The sequence below is a fragment of the Aquarana catesbeiana genome, linkage group LG06 (assembly GCF_042186555.1).
Source record: "Aquarana catesbeiana isolate 2022-GZ linkage group LG06, ASM4218655v1, whole genome shotgun sequence".
NCBI lineage: Eukaryota > Metazoa > Chordata > Amphibia > Anura > Ranidae > Aquarana > Aquarana catesbeiana.
The window spans coordinates 394,341,592-394,360,676 of NC_133329.1; the positions used below are offsets into that span (position 1 = coordinate 394,341,592).

The following is a 19,085-nucleotide window of genomic DNA, read 5'->3' on the forward strand; positions in this document are numbered from 1 at the left end:
GAAGTGACATTTATTGGTACATCAGAGTGACAATAAAACAATAAAGCTGACGCGTTTCGGCAATAGCCTTAGTCGTAGCTACGACTAAGGCTGTTGCCGAAACGCGTCAGCTTTATTGTTTTATTGTCACTCTGTGTACCAATAAACATCACTTCAAGGATTACAGTTTTGCCGGCTCTCCTTATTACTGTTGCATTGGAGTGTGTTGGAACACATCGAGCCTCGGCACCTGTGAGTGGACCTGGTGTATTGATTAAGTTGTCCCTGCAGAGAGCGCTGTTACCTTTCTTCTTTTTCATGAAGGAGCAGGGTGGCCAAACTTCCGGCAGATCGGGCTGCGGCCCGTCTCCTGAAAGTGGGGAAGGGGACCTGTCATAAACGGGTCCCCATTCCCCCCTGAAAGGTGCCAAGTGTGACACCGGAGGGGGGGGGGGGGAGCATATAAGCAGAGGTTCCACTTTTGAGGGGAACTCCGCTTTAAGGAAGCATTAATGTTAAAGGGTAACTCCACTTTTGTGAGGGGAAAAAAATTGCAAATAAAGAAAAAATAATATAGCGTGTACAACTGCGATACAAGTCCTATTGTAGTTGAATGTTATTAAAAATTACCTTTTCAATCTGCACCTGCTGTAATTTTCTGTAAATACAATATGGCTACCTGGAGTTGTTCTGTACACAGAATGTGTACTGACCACTCCCCAGAAACATAATTTCCTGCTCACCAATTTTCCCAGAAGTCTGCCCAAGATACAAGTCAGATGTCAGGTATCCCCTGCAACAACAAATTTCATTTTTGGTGAGATCTTTTCAATAGGAACATGTCTAAAGGGATGCAGGCTCAGCAACTTTCCTCATTAGTGCCCTTCAGCTGACTGATCATTATGAAACCACTCCCATTAGACTCACTTAGCACAGAGGCACAGCCAAACACACAGGGATTTCTTCAGAATAACAAAAGGTAGGAATCTGCAACAAAGGTTGTTATTATCCTTGCAATGTACATAGATTACCCAGGGGCGGGATGTTTTTTTTTTCTCAACAAAAGGAGTTGCGCTTTAAGAGCAGTATTTTTTTTTTATCCTACCTGCCTAGGTGGTTGCAGCATCTGTCCACTGCTGTCTCTAACACTGAGAACTGAGTGATTAAACACCGCCGATCGCTTGGTTCTCAGAGCTCCCGGAGCAGAGAGCTGGTGACTGTCAGTCAGCAGCTCTGCTCTGCAACCCTCAACACCCCCACCCCCCAACACACACACACACACTCATTGGAGTGCTTGGCTGTGGAGAGGGTGGGAGCGGCTGGCTCAGGCTCTCAGTGGCTCAGTGAGCTTTGACTGTACTTCTCCTTTAAGCTTACCTTAACAGATGTACTTCCTGTAACCATGAAAGGCAATTGGGAAACTTCAGTAAGTCTATAATACGCTCCTGCATACAATACTGAGAAGAGCTTTGCTCACACTTGTTAAACTTTTAATTTGTACCTAAAGAGGCCCTCCGGTCTCCCCAAAAAAAATGTAGTCAGCAGCTACAAATACTGTAGCTGCTGACTTTAAATATAAGGACACTTACCTATCCAGGGATCCAGCAATACCAGCACCCCGAGACGATTCTTCAGTCAGCTTTAGGTGCAGGTACTGGCATTGTAAGTAAGGGAAACCGGCTTCACAACTGGTTTCCCACTGCGCTAGTTGCGCTGCACTTGGTGAATGGTCCCGCAGTCTTCTGGGACCTGCGTGTGTCCCCGAAGGCTGTTGGGGGGGGGGGGGGGGCGAGAGGTGCAAACATGCTTGTAGATTGCCACGGTGATCTTAGCCAGAAGTGGGAGGGGGTACCTGTCAAAACCCCAACAAGCGGAGCTTCCCCTTATGTGTGAAACTCCACTTTAAGCATTGGCCAGTTTTGTTGCCCGTGAGGAAACAGAACAGAAATTTTTTACAATTTTTGTCTTAGAACTGGGGCTCAAAATGTCAAACAGATGTCTTGAATGGAGAGTTTATATGGCAGAACTGCCTTTCATAAACAGTTGTGTTTGATGGTTGTCCTCTTAGTACTTGGGTGTATGTCAAATTAGGAAGTAGGGTTCTAATGTATTCTATATTGCCTCTTTCAGGATTAATGCCACTGCAGTCTTCATCATTTTACAGCAGGTCGACGTCGAAGGATTATTCCCCAGCAAACACCTATTCTGACAGGTATGATCTTTCCCATTCGCCTTAAATTTTTTCAAAATTTTTTACATCCTCTCACCACTCCTCCCCTCCTTTAGACCCCTTTCACACTGGGGCGCTTTGCAGGCGCTATAACGCTAAAAATGGCGCCTGCAAAGCACCATGAAAGAGCCGCTGCTGTGTCTCCAATGTGAAACCCCCGAGGGCTTTCACACTGGAGCGAGGCGCTAGCAGGACGGTAAAAAAAAAAGTCCTGCTAGCAGCATCTTTGGAGCGGTGTATTCACCGCTCCTGCCCATTGAAATTAATGGGCAGCACGGCTATACCGCTAGCATAGCGCTACTGTGGTTTTAACCCTTTTTCGGCTGCTAGCAGGGGGTAAAAGCGCCCCACTAGCGGCCGAATAGCGCAGCAAAATTGACAGTAAAAATGAAATAGTGGTGTTTTACCGCCGACGCACCCACCACCCCAGTGTGAAAGTAGCCTTACGATAACGGTGGAGTGGCTTTTAGCCACATCGGCTGTTATCTCTAAAGAGCCAACCGCCCGCTCTCGCAGTTGCAGGCATCACCCCGGTATAACCCCTTCAAGCCATGAACGCAAAAACAAATATGCATTGCTATTTACAAGCAACAGCTGTTTTTTTGTGCCTAAATTGAAACAAAGCAGATGGGGAGAAGATTTGGGCAACAAATAGTTCTTTGTTTTAGAGACTGGATATGAAGGATGTCTTCCAGGGGTTTTCTTGTTATAAGAAGGGTTTAGCAGCAGTATCTCCTACCCTCTCTTACAGGTCATCTGGATCTACCCAGCCTTCTGCGAAGAGAAGCTTGGTCCTTCCTTCTCAGCCCAGCCCTCTGTCTGTGAAGAAATTGCGACCCAATCAAGACTACACAGGATGGAACAAATCACGGGTTCTCTCCAATCACCCCCAACCTCAACAGCTACAAGGGTATGTACAGTTCTTCCTGCCATCAATGTACTGGCTTACAGCAGACATCTGCGGGTCTGTTGATAGGAACACTTGGAAGTGGACCTGACACTGATGTTGCAGGTTTATACAGACACTGTCACTTTACCCACTGAGAGGAAACTGCAAATTGCTCCCAATCGCGTTGTCTCTTCCTCCTCCCCAAGAAAGGTTGAATACTCACTGATCCATGCTCCCTTGCCACCTCTCCATTGCAAGAGTCCACCCTGTATAAGATCCAATGTTGGAGGTTGTTCCTGGAGGTTCCCAACACTGAAATATCTGTTGTGAATTGTCCCGAAGCTTTAATAAGACAGGGCAAATAACATTGACTTGATGCTAATTTTGTTAACCAATAGCAGCCAATCAGATTGCGGTTTAATGAAGTGAAAACGGTGTAACATGGATTAGTTGCTACGGGATAATGAACTTTTCAGTATATTTTGCGCTATTAAAGTGTTACTAAACCCACAATGAGAAAAACAGTCTGTGTATGCAGTAAAGCTTGCTTGTTATACTCGCTGTGGGACCTAAGGGGTTAATCCTCTGCATTGTGTAAAAAAAAAACAAAAAAAAAGGCTGTTTTGATCCTGTCTTCTCTGATCCTCCCCTTCTTCCACAGTCCCCAATCCATCTGCTGACAGTAGAGAGCCCTGGAGGCACTCTGCACTGTCCAGACAGAGGGTCTGGGGTCATGCAGTGAGAGGATGAAAACTCCTCCTACAGACTTTAACCAGACACTGATAGAAGTCACAAGACTGCTACAGTATATTCGGCTAATGAGAAATGGTATTTGGCCGTTTATATTTACTAAAATTTCCACGTACTGTCGAGGACAAGATATAGTTAATGCAGGCTCCTGGGTTTAGTAACACTTTAATTCTTCTTAGGTTTATGCTGCGATCTTTACAACTGGCACTAAATAGGGTAGTTGCGCCCTAGCCATCAGCACAGTCTGCAGAAATTACCAGTTATAATATTTTGTTATTTCTCCACAGTTTTTCCAACCTGGGGAACACTTGCTACATGAATGCAATCCTGCAGTCCCTGTTTTCTCTGCAGCCATTTGCTACTGATCTGCTCAAGCAAGGTATTCCATACAAAAGGATCCCAATCAATGCTTTACTCAGGTATGACTCTGCTTTCCAGAAGTGCGTTGAAGGATAATACTTGCTAAAAGCCACACATAAAATTCACAGTATAGCAGTCTAACCTGCTTACATACGGCCAGTTACCATAAAGTTTGCAATTTGTGTTGCAGACGCTTTGCCTTTCTGCTGGCCAAAAAGGACGTCTGCAGTGCTGAAATGAAGAAAGATTTATTGAAAAAAGTTAAGAGCGCCATCTCTGCCACAGCCGAGCGATTTTCGGGCTACATGCAGAATGTAAGTGACCAGGGTTTATACAGTATATGTGATAATTTTGACATTTCAGCAAACCTTTTCTATTGAGGACCTCTGCTCATTAGCTGATCACTTTAACCATTTGCTGACCAGGCCTTTTCTGGAACTTATTGTTTAAATCAGTATTTTTGCTAGGAAACAAAAACTTTTCTTTCACTCATGGCTAGTGTTTGGCTGAAGCCATTTATTATCAATTAACTGTGTTTACTCTTTAAATCATAATGACAACAGAAACTACCCAAATGGCCCTGATCAAAAGTTTACATACCCGGGGAATGTTTGGGTTTGGTACAGACACAAAAGGTGGCACACAGATTAAAATGACAAACGTTAATTTCCCACATGTGTGGCTTTTTAAATCACAATTAGTGTCTGTGTATAAATAGTAAATGAGTTTGTTAGCTCTCACATGGATGCACTAAGCAGGCAAGACACTAAGCCACGAGATAGAAAAGAACAGTCAAAAGACCTGCGTAACAAGGTAATGAAACTTTACAAAGATGGAAAAGGATATAAAAAGATATCCAACGCCTTGAATATGCCAGTCAGTACTGTTCATTTAATAAGTGGAAAATTTGGGGATCTCTTGTTATTTTCTACCTCATCATGGCTCAGTGTCTAGTCTGCTTAGTGCATCCATGTGAGAGCTAACAAACTCATTGACTATTTATACACAGACAATAATTGTGATTTAAAAAGCCACAAATGTGGGAATTTAACCTTTTAATTGCCATTTTGTTTTGTGTGCCACCTTCTGTGTCTGTACCAAGGGCAAAATTCCAGGGTATGTAAACTTGTGATCAGGGTCATTTGGATAGTTTCTGTTGTCATGATTTAAAGAGTAAACAGTTGATTGATAATAAATGGCTTCACTCAAACACTAACCATGAGTTAAAAATATTTTTGTGTTTATCATTCATATTCTCTGAAAAATAGCCAAGAAATCATAAATTCTGCCAGGGTATGTAAACTTATGAGCACAAATATATATTATACATTTTTTTTTTTACATTTTTTTTGCAGAGACCCAAGAGATCGTTATAATATTTTATGTTGCACAGTATTTGTGCTGCATTCTTCAAGCACAGTTTTTTTTTCTGTATAAAAATGCACTTTAATGAATTTTAATGCGAAAAAACACCATAGATAACCCATTTTTTTTCTAATTTTATTTTTTATATTTAAACTGTCCCTTTTTTATTTTATGTATTTTGATCACTTTTATACCTATTGCAAGGAATGTCAACATCTGTTGCAATAGAAAAAGAATGACCGGTCCTCTTTACATTTAAAAGCAAAAAAAAAGGTAAGAGATATTTGGTGTCTTTTTGGCCCCCTGGGTAAAGACGACCTGTCATCCCTATTTTTATTACAAGGGATGTTTACATTCCTTGTAATAGGAATAAAAGTGATCAAAAAACATAACTATGGCCCAAGAACCGGAAGTTACCTCATGACATTGCTTCGGTCCTTCAAGGGCATAGAGACGAGTGGTGGCCTTCTTGGCCTCACTCTTCTCCATACCCAACTACTGCCAGCATCTGATTGCTCCTGGGGGGCTTAACCAATCGGTCAGGTTTAGGAGGTGGCACGGGGGGGGTTGGGGGTGCCACCTCCTTCCTTTTTTTTTTTTTTCCCTCACTTTTACCCGAAAGACAATTTGTCTCTAGTAACAAAAAAATACCAGGGTTATGGCAATAACATTGAGGAAGGATTAGAATCCCTGATGGATAAATATTGCTTTGTGTACCCATTAGAGATATTTCCTGTCAAGCGAATGAAGAAGCTTGTAGCGTAAATCACAGTAAAGAGACAGTTGCTGTGGTCAAGTGACCCTACTTGGCACATTGGCATTCGTCACTTTTTTTGTTTTGCCATGCCAATGCTCATTGTATCTGTTATCATTTATTTTGTGATTTATAGGCCACTGCCTATAGTAGGTAAGGATGTTAAAGTGCAACTTTACCCTAAAACAACTTGATAAAAACATCTTTAGCAAGAAACACATTAATAATTATGCTACCGAAATTTGCATGTGCTGTAACCGGCCTCCAGCATTGTTCCTGTTTTCTTCTTGCTGGATGCTACCATTTTGCTGAAGCCCAGAGTACTGAGCAGCATTAAATCTGTAGGCTGCCAGCAGATTGGCCTCTACATATTGGGCACAGTGCCTAAAAATGAAAAGCAACTGAGCATGTGCAAAGCAGGGCGAGACAGCGTATTACTGGATTTTAAACAGTATAGGCACTTATAATGCTTTACATAGCTATACCTGCAAAAGGGCCCAGCCTGAAGTGATCTAGCAGGGTTTATTTTCTGACTAAAGTTACACTTTAAGAAGCTTGACTCCTGCCACATAGGCTATTCTCTCCTGCCGCCACTGGGGATGCATTTATCACACATACCAAGAGGCAGAAGTTTTATTCAGCAAGGGAAACTGCAAGATCTCATTCCAGCTCTATGGCTACATGTAAACCACATGTCCCAGCGATAGATCCCACGCTGCATCACCAGGTTGCTTGTTACGGATCCCAATGACATGCAGGAAGAAGCCAGCACAGGACCCAGTTATGCAGCAGCAGAGGACAACGCAGGATTCGTTGGTAGGTTTATTCAGCATAAAACAGCAATAATGGTATAAGGGGAATTGAAAAACATTTTAGCTAAGGACTGCACTCTTTAATACATGTAATTTTTTTTAATGCAAATAATTTAAGTAACTGAATTTGAATATCGGCCTCTTGCAGTTCCTGTACAGCAGGGCTCAGAGAGGAAGGAATAGGCAGCACAAGGACCAGTCAGTTGTGCTGCAAATCTAATGTTGCAACAAGAATAAATGCTGATATGAGAGAGCAGATTAACAGATGAGCTCATCAGTCTGCTGCTTCTCCTTTTACTGTACCTGCCAGATCTTTTGGCAGGTAAAGCAGTTCCCATATATGTATTTCATCTGCATATTTTGGCGTTTGCTCAGAGTTGCGCTTTAATACTGTGAGTTGCATTGTTCTAGGATGCCCATGAATTTTTGGGCCAGTGCCTTGATCAGCTGAAGGAAGACATGGGAAAGCTGAACAAAACCTGGAAGTCAGAATTGTCCTCCGATGATGCTTCTGGAGTCAAAGCCATAGATGACATCGCTGCAACCCGTGTCTACACCTGTCCGGTCATTAACAATTTTGAATTTGAGGCTCAGCATTCCATCATCTGTAAAATGTATGCACATATTTTTTGCATGCTTATTTATTTTTATATTTTTAATTCCATACTATTAAACTTTTCTCTTTATTAGATTTAACCAAAGTGCATTATATTGTGGTTTCCAACCTTTTAATCAATTTTTACTCTGCCTTAATATCTGGGCCGCAAGATCTCAGGAGCCATACAGGCTGAGCAATTACAACCAGTGGTTTCTGTGGGCAGTTCTGCTTCAATTTGTCCATTAACACTCTCATTCCCTAGTTCAAGTATTTTTTATCTTTTTTTTTGTAACATCACTTTCAGTAATCACTGATTTGAGGAAGCCCTCGCAATTTTTTTTTTTTTTGCATTTATACTGGTTGGTGGATTCTTTCACCAATGTCTGGCGATATCTCAAACTTCTTAGCGTGAAGCTGTGCTCAGTAGGAAAAACGTTTTCTAATAGGCATACACTATTGTCCCCATGTACTTATAATTATATAGTATAAACAAACATGACATTTATAACTGATGAACCTTGATAAATATTTGGTATAAGCTGATCGCATTTAGTCCCCGTTCAAACCGGTGCAGATTTGAAATCGCCGTACTGCAATGCGATTTCAAAGCCGCACATCAGTGCGATTTGCACTGCCGATTTCATTGCGGCTTGCCACTTTAAACGAACTCTATGCAAGTCATAATGAAATCGATAAAAAGTAGTGCAGGAACCTTTTTTTCATAATCGCTGCGACATTAACTGTTCCATTGTGTGCGACTTGTCCTGCGATTTGGAACTGTCAACTTGCATGACAAGTCGCACCGGTGTGAACGAGGGCTTCTACTACTTTGTTACCTATATACTTTATAGCAGTGTTTCTAAATCGGGGTTCTTCCAGAGGTTGCTAGGGGTTCCTTGAGCAATGATGGACTGGTCTCCCACCTACGATGACCATCAACACAAGGGGCGCAATTTCCCACTAACCACCAATGTAATGTTCGTTCTGCACGCCTGTGACCCGTTTTCAGCTGACAGCAGGCTGAAGTCTCAGAGCCAGTAGATGCCCTGGAAAGATTGCGACCATCTGGTCCAGATCCACCCAGGAGCCTAGATCGGCACCCGGCTCAGCCTCTCTGCAAGCTGCTGAAAACTTGAGCCAGCCGCCCGCCACAGCCCAGTGCTCCAGTGAGCATGGGGGGGCAGAGCAGACAGTGGTGACTGACAGTCACCAGCTCTCTGCTAAACGAGCTCTGAGAACCGAGCGATCCGTGATCTTTGATCACTCGGTTCTCAGTCTTGGTGCCGGCAGGGGCCAGATGCAATATCAGACCGATGCTGCATCCACCTAGGTGAGTATGATTTAAAAAAACAAAAAATCTCTTTTAGGGCTTTGTAACCAAAGTATATGCCTAGGGTGTCATACTCTAGTTATGCCACATTTTTTAATTCATTTATTTAAAGCTTTCTTCAACTTGGTTCCCCAAGACCTTGTAATTTTAAGGGTTCCTCAGACAAGTCATGCTCAACCAGGGTTTCTCTAGAGTTTGCAGAGGGGTTCCTCTTAACAGTTGCTTATTGAGCTCCCATTTGAGGGTGTCTGCATAGTTCCAGGGCCAATTTTATCACTGACCCTTATAAAGACTTGAATTTTTTTTTTTTTTTTTTTAAAGGGTCCCAATCGGTCTGAATTATTTATTTATTTTTTTCCCAATGGTTCTCAGGAGTTAAAGGTTGAGAGGCTATTCTAGAGAATTACTTTTCTGACTTGGATCTTGGCTCAATCCTTTTCCACTGATAACAAGAAGCTATATTATTGCCTCTATTTGCTGCTAAGGGTCCGATATTTAGGCGATGGGTCTTGGCCTACAGCGTTTGGACTTTGCATCTGGAATGGGAGGCTACACAGCAATTTTTTGGGGTTTAGAAAGTACTTTGTAGAGCCTTCTGGTGTCTGCTCTCCAGCCATATTCATTTGTACATTAATAGACAATGTGGCCGGTCTGCTTTATACTGTATAGTGCTTTACACTGTTGTTTTTAGCCAAGGAAGCTGCCATCTTGGCCTCTGTTTAATCTACAATTGCCATGATGCTGCACATGTGATCAGTTATGACACCAGCCATTGGATGGTTTGACAGTCTGGTTGAGAGCACAACCAATGGGAGGGTTACATTCCTGGCACGTGCCGGAAATGTAACTGTTGTTTGAAACTGTTAAATGGATAGGTTTACGTCCGCTTTAAGAGTCTTTCAGGAGTCGCTACTGGCTATTACCTAAGCTAAATGGAAAGGAAATCTCAATATTTAGTGCAGTAACTCATAGCAACCAAGCAGAATCTATCTTCTGCTGGCTTTAACGGGGCGGTTTGATTACTTCACTACAAAAAAAAAAAACTAAAATAAAAATACCTTTTTGTTTTAATTTTGTGTCTTGAATTGATTGCTTTTAATGCAGGTGTGGTGAAACCGTGATAAAACGGGAGCAGTTCAATGATCTCTCCATTGATCTACCACGACGAAAAAAGCGATTATCTTCAAGGTCCATACAGGATTCCCTAGATCTCTTTTTTAGGGTACGTTTAAAGAAATATATTTACATTCATGCAATGTTAATTCAAAGCCCAATTGAATTTTTCAGTATTATATCTTCGAAATAAATCTAGGTGCATCAAACCTAAAGCACCCCGTGCTTTCTGTGTGGAAAAACTGATGGCTGTTCAGATTTCCCCCCTGCTGCTTCAGAGTTAGAACTCTCCAATCAGCAGGTAAGCTTAGCTGCTTGGAGAGCTCTACCCCTTACTCAGCAGTGGGCGTGTCTGACCTCTGCAGAAAGACCACTGCTTCCACAAAGAGCGAATGTCCTTTTCTGCAGCATGCTAACCTAGCATACCTTTTGTTTATATCTCCTTAAATAATATTTAGTTAGTTTGAATTGAAATTTGGCTTTAATACAATGCTGATTTCTAATTTCTAAAGTGATGTGCCTGAATTATGCTCGCCTAGAGTGTCTTTTCCCAGTAAAAGTAGTCAAACATTTGGCTATATATATCAGAGAAGCCGCACTAGAATCGCCACGATTCTGCCTGCAATTCCAAATCGCGGTAAAACACATGACGTGCGTTGGGTGCCATAATTCTTAATAGTACCGCAAACACGGTGCAGTTTTTGCCGCTCACAGAATCGCACCTTTACAAACCCTGCTAAGCTCATCAGCCAAAAAGGAGCAGGAACACATAGGACAATACATTGAAGTGAATGGGCTGCCCTATTCCCAACACGTGGAATCGCGTGTAAATCGTTTTTTAAAAATCGCAAGCGGGAACTCTCGTTCCTGCTGTGCAACATGTGCACATGTTTGCTCTCTTGCATGATTTTTGTGAAAATGAAAATCTTGATATTTTGCAGATGGAAGATCTTGAATATTCTTGTGAAAAGTGCAATGGAAAGTCTGCAACTGTAATACACAAATTCAGCAGGTTGCCCAGGTAAGTGTTTTATCACCTTTTTATATATTTTTACTGGTTAGTCAGGTAAAAGTCTAATTTACCAACAGATTTGCAAATCTCTTCAGCCTTTTTGATGATTTATGCACTTGTAGACAACACTCTGCATTCTTGAGACTTCTCTCTTCAAAACAATATTGTATTTGAGCAATACAGCTTGGTCTAGGACCCGTCCCAGTTTGTGATTAGACAGTGAAGGAGCAGAAGCAGAAATTGTTGAGATTGCCAGTTTGCGGTCTTCTCCAGCCAGGAATCTTCCAGTATTCAGAATGATGGGTTCTGTGCAATGGTGAAGGAGAAAACAAATACAGCCTTGCCTCCTTTTTAGAGATTTCTTAAGCCTGAGTATCTTGTGTTGAGGCAACCCACTTTTTGCTGACTGGCCGTGGACCGGAACCAGGCTGCACAGCAGGAGGCACATGGGAACAAAGGGCTGCTGGGGCGCTTTACTATCTGTTCCCGGCTGTAGTAGGGGGCAGTGTGGTGTGCGATTCAGTCAATCACATGGCTCCCTTTTTATTTTTTTTATATTTTTTGAAAAAGCTGTATTTGGAATGTACAAAACGTACACTTCATTCATGCCAATGTACATGACTTATATTTTGTTTTTGTGTGACTACTGCATTGTTGAATCACTATCAGCCTTTTTGTACTCATTAACCACTTCAGCCCCAGAAGATTTGCCCCCTTAATGACCGGGCCATTTTTTGCGATAAGTCACTGCGTCGCTTTAGCTGACAATTGCGTGGCCGTGCGACGCTGTACCCAAATAAAATTGACATTTTTTTTTTTTTTTTCTCTACAAATAGAGCTTTCTTTTGGTGGTATTTTGATCCCCTCTGTGGTTTTTTTATTTTTTGCTCTATAAACAAAAAAGACCGACAATGTTGAGAGAATTTTTTTCTTGCTATAATAAATATCCCTAATAAAAAAAACAAATTTCTTCATCAGTTTAGGCCAATATGTATTCTACATATTTTTGGTAAAAAAAATCGCAGTAAGCATATATTGATTGGTTTGCGCAAAAGTTATAGCGTCTACAAAATAGGGGATAGATTTTTAACATTTTTTATTAGTAATGGCGGCGGTCAGCGATTTTTAATTATTTTTTTTACATTTTTTTTAGTGGTACTGCGATGGACAGATCGGACACTTTTTTTTTTTGGGACCATTGACCTTTTATACAGTGATCAGAACTAAGAATAGCCACTAATTACTGTATAAATAACACTGGCAGGGAAGCGATTAACACTAGGGGGCGATCAAGGGGTTAAATGTGTTCCCTCACTAGTGTTTCTAACTGGGGGGGGGGGGACTGACTGGAGGAGGAGGGAGACATATCGCTGTTCCAAATTTCTAGGAACAACAGATCGCTCTCTCCTCCCCTGTCAGAACGGGGATTTGTGTGTTTACATTGACAGATCCCCGATCTGCTGCTGTACAGCGGGAACACGCGCATCTGCTATGGCTCTTAAAGGAGCCAATGTACAGGTACGGCGATTCGCGGGAACGAGCCAACCTGCCGCCGTAAATGTGCGTGAGCTGGTCGGCAAGTGGTTAAGGGTTCTAGTAATGAGATGTCCACATCACATTTTTTTTTTTTGCTTCCTTTCAACCATTTCAAATTGACATTGGCAAATGTAACATATGAAGTTCTATTAAGCAGACCAGTTATTCAAGTCACTGGTGCCCACACAAACTATCAGCTGTAGGTGGGTCTAACTTTTAATAGTATTGAATTCTTCCCTGATGCTATGCTTATTTCTGCAGGGTTCTCATTCTTCACCTGAAGCGTTACAGTTTCAATGTGACCCTCGCACTAAATAATAAAGTTGGCCAGCAAGTAATCATACCACGATATCTCACCCTGTCATCACACTGTACAGACTGCACGCGGCCGCCGCTGTCTCTGATCTGCAATGCACAGCCTGTAATGTAAGGATGCTCCTGTGTAATATAAATATATATTTATGCATTCACAATACTGTCTTTTTCATATGAATTTAAAACACAATTGAATTTTCTCAGAGAATGCTGTAAAAACATTTAATGTGCTGCAAAAAGGGTATCTGTAAAAAGTCACTATATACTCTGTAACCCAGGTCGCATGATCATTTTCAAGTTTCTCTGCAACTCAATGGGCAATGTGGGGGCAGAGCTCATTCTCTGATTGTGATGTGTCCTGCAAACTTCACTGCATAATCCTGTCCTTTGCACAGAGCTCTGGCGGTCACATAGCGATTTGTTAAAAAATAAATACATCTAAATAGTAATGAACCCCCCAACCCCACCCCCCACCCCCCTTTTTTTTTTTTTTTTTTTTTGGCTGCAAATCTATGGTTATTTAACTAAGCAAACATTAATCAATGGTTAAAAAAAAACTAAGTAATGTTTGCTTAGTTAAATAAAGACTGTTATAGATATTTAGATTTTGTTTCCAACAAGTCATGACACTTTAAGAACAAAAAACAGTGAAAGCATTTATGCAACTAATTAACCCCTACACGACGGCCGTGCGCAAATATGCGGCCCCACTGGACTGGGCTTTTTTTTTTTTCTGTGGGGCTGCATATTTGCGCCATCTCCCTTTGTGCTGGGAGAGCGCTGCTCGGCACGCTCCCAGCACAGAGACCGGGGTCTCACCGAGAGCACCGGGCCCCAGTTCTAACGATCGGGAACCAGAACGGCTGCTTCTGGGTCACCTGATCGCTGTGATAGCCTCTGATTGGCTATCAGTGATCAGTCATTGTGGAGCCCATCCCCATTGTGAATGGACGAGAGAGAGATGATGTTTCATTTTCTGTCCGAGAAAAAAATACAATAATGATAATTAAAAAAAAAAAGAAAAAGACCAAGGCTTGATCTAGGTCAGTGCCAGAGTTAGTGTTTGGGTCAAGGTCAGGGTCAGTATTTTTTGGAAAGGATTGTTTTTTCAATTAGTATCGGTGTATTTTAGGGAGGTTTAAAAAAAAAAAAAAGCAAAATGCGCACTATTTTTTCTGGGCTATGCTACGGGTACAAACAGCTAACATACAAACATATGGCATTGCTGCAATCATCAGGAGCAGGAGAATTTATTTAAGGTGGTTCTTTGGTAGTAGTAGTAGGTGGTTATTATGGTAGTAGCAAGAAATATACAGTTTCATTTTAAAAAAACGTGTTTTGTTTTCTTTTTTTTACTATTTTGGGCCAGTTTTTCTTTGATACAAAATAATCAGGAGAATATTTATTACCATTTACCATTAAATGAAAACCCAATTTGTCCTGAAAAAAATGCGGTATAATCCACCTGGATGCAAAGAAGTTGTGATGTTATGTACGATTTTAATAACGCATGTCAAAATTGGGCTTAGACAAGTAGATTTGTTTTACCCTTAGGCGTGAAGGGGTTAAACAGGTTTACAAAAACCTAGTTTTGGGCTTTTGCAGTCATGGTGTTGATTAATGTATCTGTTTAAATCTTTATACTGTAATTCTGATTTAGGGTGTGTTATGCTGACTGTATCGTGTAACTTTTTTGTTTAACCTTTTTCAGGAGTTTCCGTCCATTAAAAGCCTCACAGATGGTAAATTCCTGCACTGCTAATAATAATTCACGGTATGTGGATTCAAGTTTATCTCTAGTACAATCTGGATTAGTGATTAGGATGGTTTAGAAAGCACTAATGTATCTTTAGAAGCTATTGAAAATACATGGCGGTACTTCTGATGAGTTGAAACATACCAGAGGAACTTGAATAAATATGGGGTTTAAAGGAGTACATAATACAATAACCTTCTATACCAAAGTTTGCAAATATTTTTTAAATGATTCACTAGAGAAAATAGTAAAAAAAAACCTATGATTATGGTTTGAGACATTGTGTAAGTTTAAGTTTGTTTGTTTTTTTTAAATTGTTTTATTCTTTTCACTAATTATGTAAATTCTTACTTTTCAAACAAACATTAAATACAAGGGGCATCATGACAATGGTGCTGCAGACCATGGGTTTTATTTAATTATTTTTTTTGAAGTGTCATCACATCAGAACTTTGATTTTAGGGCCAGTTCACACCGCATGCAGTCCAGTGCGTTTTTTTTTTTTTTTTTTTTTTCAGCATCAAAAATGCATGAAAAGTAGTCTATATGGTTTCCAATGGCATAGTTTACACCAGTGCAGTCAGTTCCAGGGCTTTCCAGTTCCAGAAAAAAAGTAGAACATGCTGCATTTTTTCCTGCACTGGACTGCTGGAACTCGGTAAAACGTACTGGAATGCATTAAAAATGCACAGGACCCCAGTAAAATGAAATAACTATAGAAAAAAGGCATCTGGAAACGCATCAAAAACTCTCTGTAATGCACCAAAAACGCATTAACAAACGCGCATGCAGAAATAAATCCGGAACGGATCTGGTGTGCTTTTTTGTGGCGTAAACCAGCCCTCAGACTGCTGCTCTGTAATTGAATCTCCTAAAAATTTGTATGAATAAAGCAAAGCACATAGGGGTAGGTGAGGGGCAATTAGTCACTTCTCTTATTCATTTGAGCGTTTTGAGTTCTGTAAACAGACTATTTCAGCAGAGCAGTTAAAGTGGTTGTAAACCCTTACAATATACCCAGTGAAGGAACTTTTCTCAGGTGGTACACAAGTTGTACCTGTCTATCTGTAGTCTTCTCTTCATCCCTTCAAAGTGCTGAATTTCTAAGCTTGGAGAGCTGAAGTCACACTCTGCATAGCTCAGTGAGCTGATTGGAGGGAAGAGGCACACCCCCCCTTCACCAAGCACACAGGAACAGAGCTGAGGCTGTCAATCAGCTGCAGCTCCCTCCCCTGTCACCATTTTTTCTCTTGGTGTCCTGAAAACTTGTCAGTAGTGACTCATACTGATAGCAGAGGAAGGAGGTAGCAGACAGAAATCACACTTAGTGCTCTGGATTGAGTAATTTTGAGGGCTATGCTTTGTCCATATTTCCTGTCTGAGGTTTACAACCACTTTAAGGTTTGCCTCTACACATGTGTAATTAAAATTTTCATTATTCAAAATGTATCTGACAGAAAAATGAACTTTCAAAATGTAATTTTAGTTTTGAATGTGAAGAATATATGCTGTGTACAAAAACCGCCAAACATTTCCTTTAAAGTATTAAATTCTCCATTTAGAAAACAACCCTTTAAATCTGCAAGCTACACGCCTATTTGTCTGGACTCTGAAAGCGAGGACGAGCATTTGAAGAGATGTGTGGCCAACACCCAGAGACTGGGCACCAGTTTGCAGGGAAAAGAGGGACAAACTGAAGACCAGGTGACCTATCTGGATTGTCTTTGTTGTTCCCATGTAGCCCGAAGTTCGCCTAGGGCAGTGATGGCGAACCTTGGCACCCCAGATATTTTGGAACTACATTTTACATGATGCTCAACTACACTACAGAGTGCATGAGCATCATGGGAAATCTAGTTCCAAAACATTGGGGTGCCAAGGTTCGCCATCACTGGAATAGGGGGTACTACGAGTGTAGACTCATTGGGCAACTCTGTGGCACTCTGGTTTGCCTGATTGTTGTAATAATATGGTGTTAGACAAAGGACAAGTATATGTCTCTAAATTATTTATATTAGATTTTTGCAGTCCTTTGAACACTCCTGAGAGAGGAAAGGATAGCAGTCTGAGCCAGCCAGGAATCGTTGTTCAACATGGTGGTGTTAGTCTAGCACTGTGAAGAAAAGATGTTCATTGTTAGGGGTTCACATACACTTTTAAGTCTAGTGTTTAAATTACAATGAAAACATAATTGTACCAGTAAAAGTCTGGAATGAAGTGGTGTTTAACTTATGTTCTTACTGAAAAAAAATGTTGCTATTGTTTCCTTCACTAAAAGAAACCAAAAGTAGAAGGCGCCAAATGCTCGGAGCTCGCTGACACAAGCTTCGATGACATGAATGATGAAGATTTGATAGCCGCCGTTCTGGAAATAAGTAAAAAAGACAGGCCTGTGGATCAGGAGGACGACAAACTTGCTAGCAGCCCAGACACTGGATTCGGTGGTGACGACGACCTGCAGGAAACTGCGACCACTATGGAGGTGCTGGAAGAGCAGAAATCGAATGTGGTAAAAGATTCAGGTGTGTGTGGGGAGAACGCACTGCTTTGACTTTAACTGTATTGGGCAGCATAAAAATGTCAGCGAACCCTTAGGCTGGGTTCACACTATTGTGAATTGGATGTGGGTTTCAGCCGCACGTAGCTATTAGTGGCCATGGCACATGTGGCAGTACATTGTTTGTACACTGAGCCGTGCATGTGCCTTGGCTCCAAGATGGCGCACGAGTATTTGTTTGTGCGTGTCCACCGTGACCGTATGTGCAGATCGTCCCGGCGCACAGCCATCTTATTTAAAGAGTATATGGTTGACATGCTTCCAGGGGACAGCTGTGGGACACAGAGTAGGCTCTGTATAGTTACATAGTAAGTGAGGTTGAAAAAAGACACAAGTCCATCAATTCCAACCTATGTGTATGATTAGATGTCAGTATTACATTGTATATCCCTGTATGTTGCCTTCGTTCAGGTGCTTATCTAATAGTTTTTTGAAACTTTCGATGCCCCCTTTCACCGCCTGTGAAAGGGAATTCCACATCCTTGCCGCTCTTACAGTAAAGAACCCTCTACGGAGTTTAAGGTTAAAAGTTTTCTCCCTATTGTAGGGTCACCAGTACGGTATTTGTATATTGAAATCATATCACCTCTCAAGTGTCTCTTCTCCAGAGAGAATAAGTTCAGTGCTCGCAACCTTTCCTCATAACTAAGATCCTCCAGACCCTTTATTAGCTTTGTTGCCCTTCTTTGTACTCGCTCCATTTCCAGTACATCCTTCCTGAGGACTGGTGCCCAGAACTGGACAGCATACTCCAGGTGCGACCGGACCAGAGTCTTGTAGAGTGGGAGAATTATCGTTTTATCTCTGGAGTTGATCCCCTTTTTAATGCATGCCAATATTCTATTTGCTTTGTTAGCAGCAGCTTGGCATTGCATGCCATTACTAAGCCTATCATCTACTAGGATCCTATCGCTTACTTTAAAGCAAAATGTGAGTCACAAGGTGTTGGTTGTCTGGCTAAGGTGCTTAGCAGGATTGTTACATAGGTGCTTAGTGAGCCCTATTAAAGGATCTCTCTTCTGGGGTATGTAAATACTAAACCCAGGTACCTTTTTGTGGCTTGTAATGACTTCAAAAAAGAGAAGCGGTACTAACACTACAGGGAAAAGCACAGCTATGTCGTCAGTAGCTCCCGAGGAGCCTAGTTGAAGCCCTAGTGTTGTATCCCCTGAGAGACCAAAGGCTTCCGGGCAATCTGAGCCGCTGCGCTTAACTGGTATTGTGCCTACAGTCAACGCTGCTGCTTCACCCTTTATCACAAGGGATGAACTGTCCTCAGCCCTAGCCAGATTAGAGCACAGGATTGCTGGCATGATTGCCTCCATCCTGCAGGGTGGCAAGAAGCGTGACAGATCCCCCTCCCCTGAGCCTCCTAATTGGAGCAGGAATGGGTGGAGGAAGTCGAAGAGCTAGATGCTAAGGACTCTGGAGATGGCCTGGCAGATGAGTCGCAGACTTGTGTGGCTTAAGAACTGGTCAGCCAAGTTTCCCTGTAAGAAGTTATTGGCAGGGTTCCCCTTTCATGGGGAAAGTTTGATCTGGACAAATGCATCCAAAAAGATTTTCGGAGGAAAGTTCTTGACTTCCTGTAAAGAGAAGGACCAGGTGTCCTCGGGTATTTCAGCGCCAAGGCAGTTCCACCACCAACAGAGCGCTAGAGCCAGGGGCAGGCCGCAGGGCCAGGCCCAGAAAAAACCCTGGGTCCAGAACTCTTCTAAACCCGACAGCA

At 41.8% G+C, this 19,085-nt stretch overlaps 1 protein-coding gene across 2 annotated transcripts in view; it reads left to right on the forward strand.

Moving 5' to 3' along the window:
• USP37 (ubiquitin specific peptidase 37) overlaps positions 1-19,085 on the forward strand; it is a 52,720-nt gene that overhangs the window by 22,244 nt on the left and 11,391 nt on the right. For both annotated transcript variants that reach the window (XM_073634372.1, XM_073634371.1), the window contains 11 exons: positions 2,110-2,191; positions 2,961-3,119; positions 4,136-4,267; positions 4,399-4,522; positions 7,551-7,753; positions 10,172-10,289; positions 11,122-11,201; positions 12,990-13,154; positions 14,755-14,817; positions 16,362-16,503; positions 17,078-17,321. In XM_073634372.1, the coding sequence (XP_073490473.1) occupies positions 2,110-2,191; positions 2,961-3,119; positions 4,136-4,267; positions 4,399-4,522; positions 7,551-7,753; positions 10,172-10,289; positions 11,122-11,201; positions 12,990-13,154; positions 14,755-14,817; positions 16,362-16,503; positions 17,078-17,321 (1,512 nt within the window). The remainder of the gene's footprint in view (positions 1-2,109; positions 2,192-2,960; positions 3,120-4,135; positions 4,268-4,398; positions 4,523-7,550; positions 7,754-10,171; positions 10,290-11,121; positions 11,202-12,989; positions 13,155-14,754; positions 14,818-16,361; positions 16,504-17,077; positions 17,322-19,085) is intronic.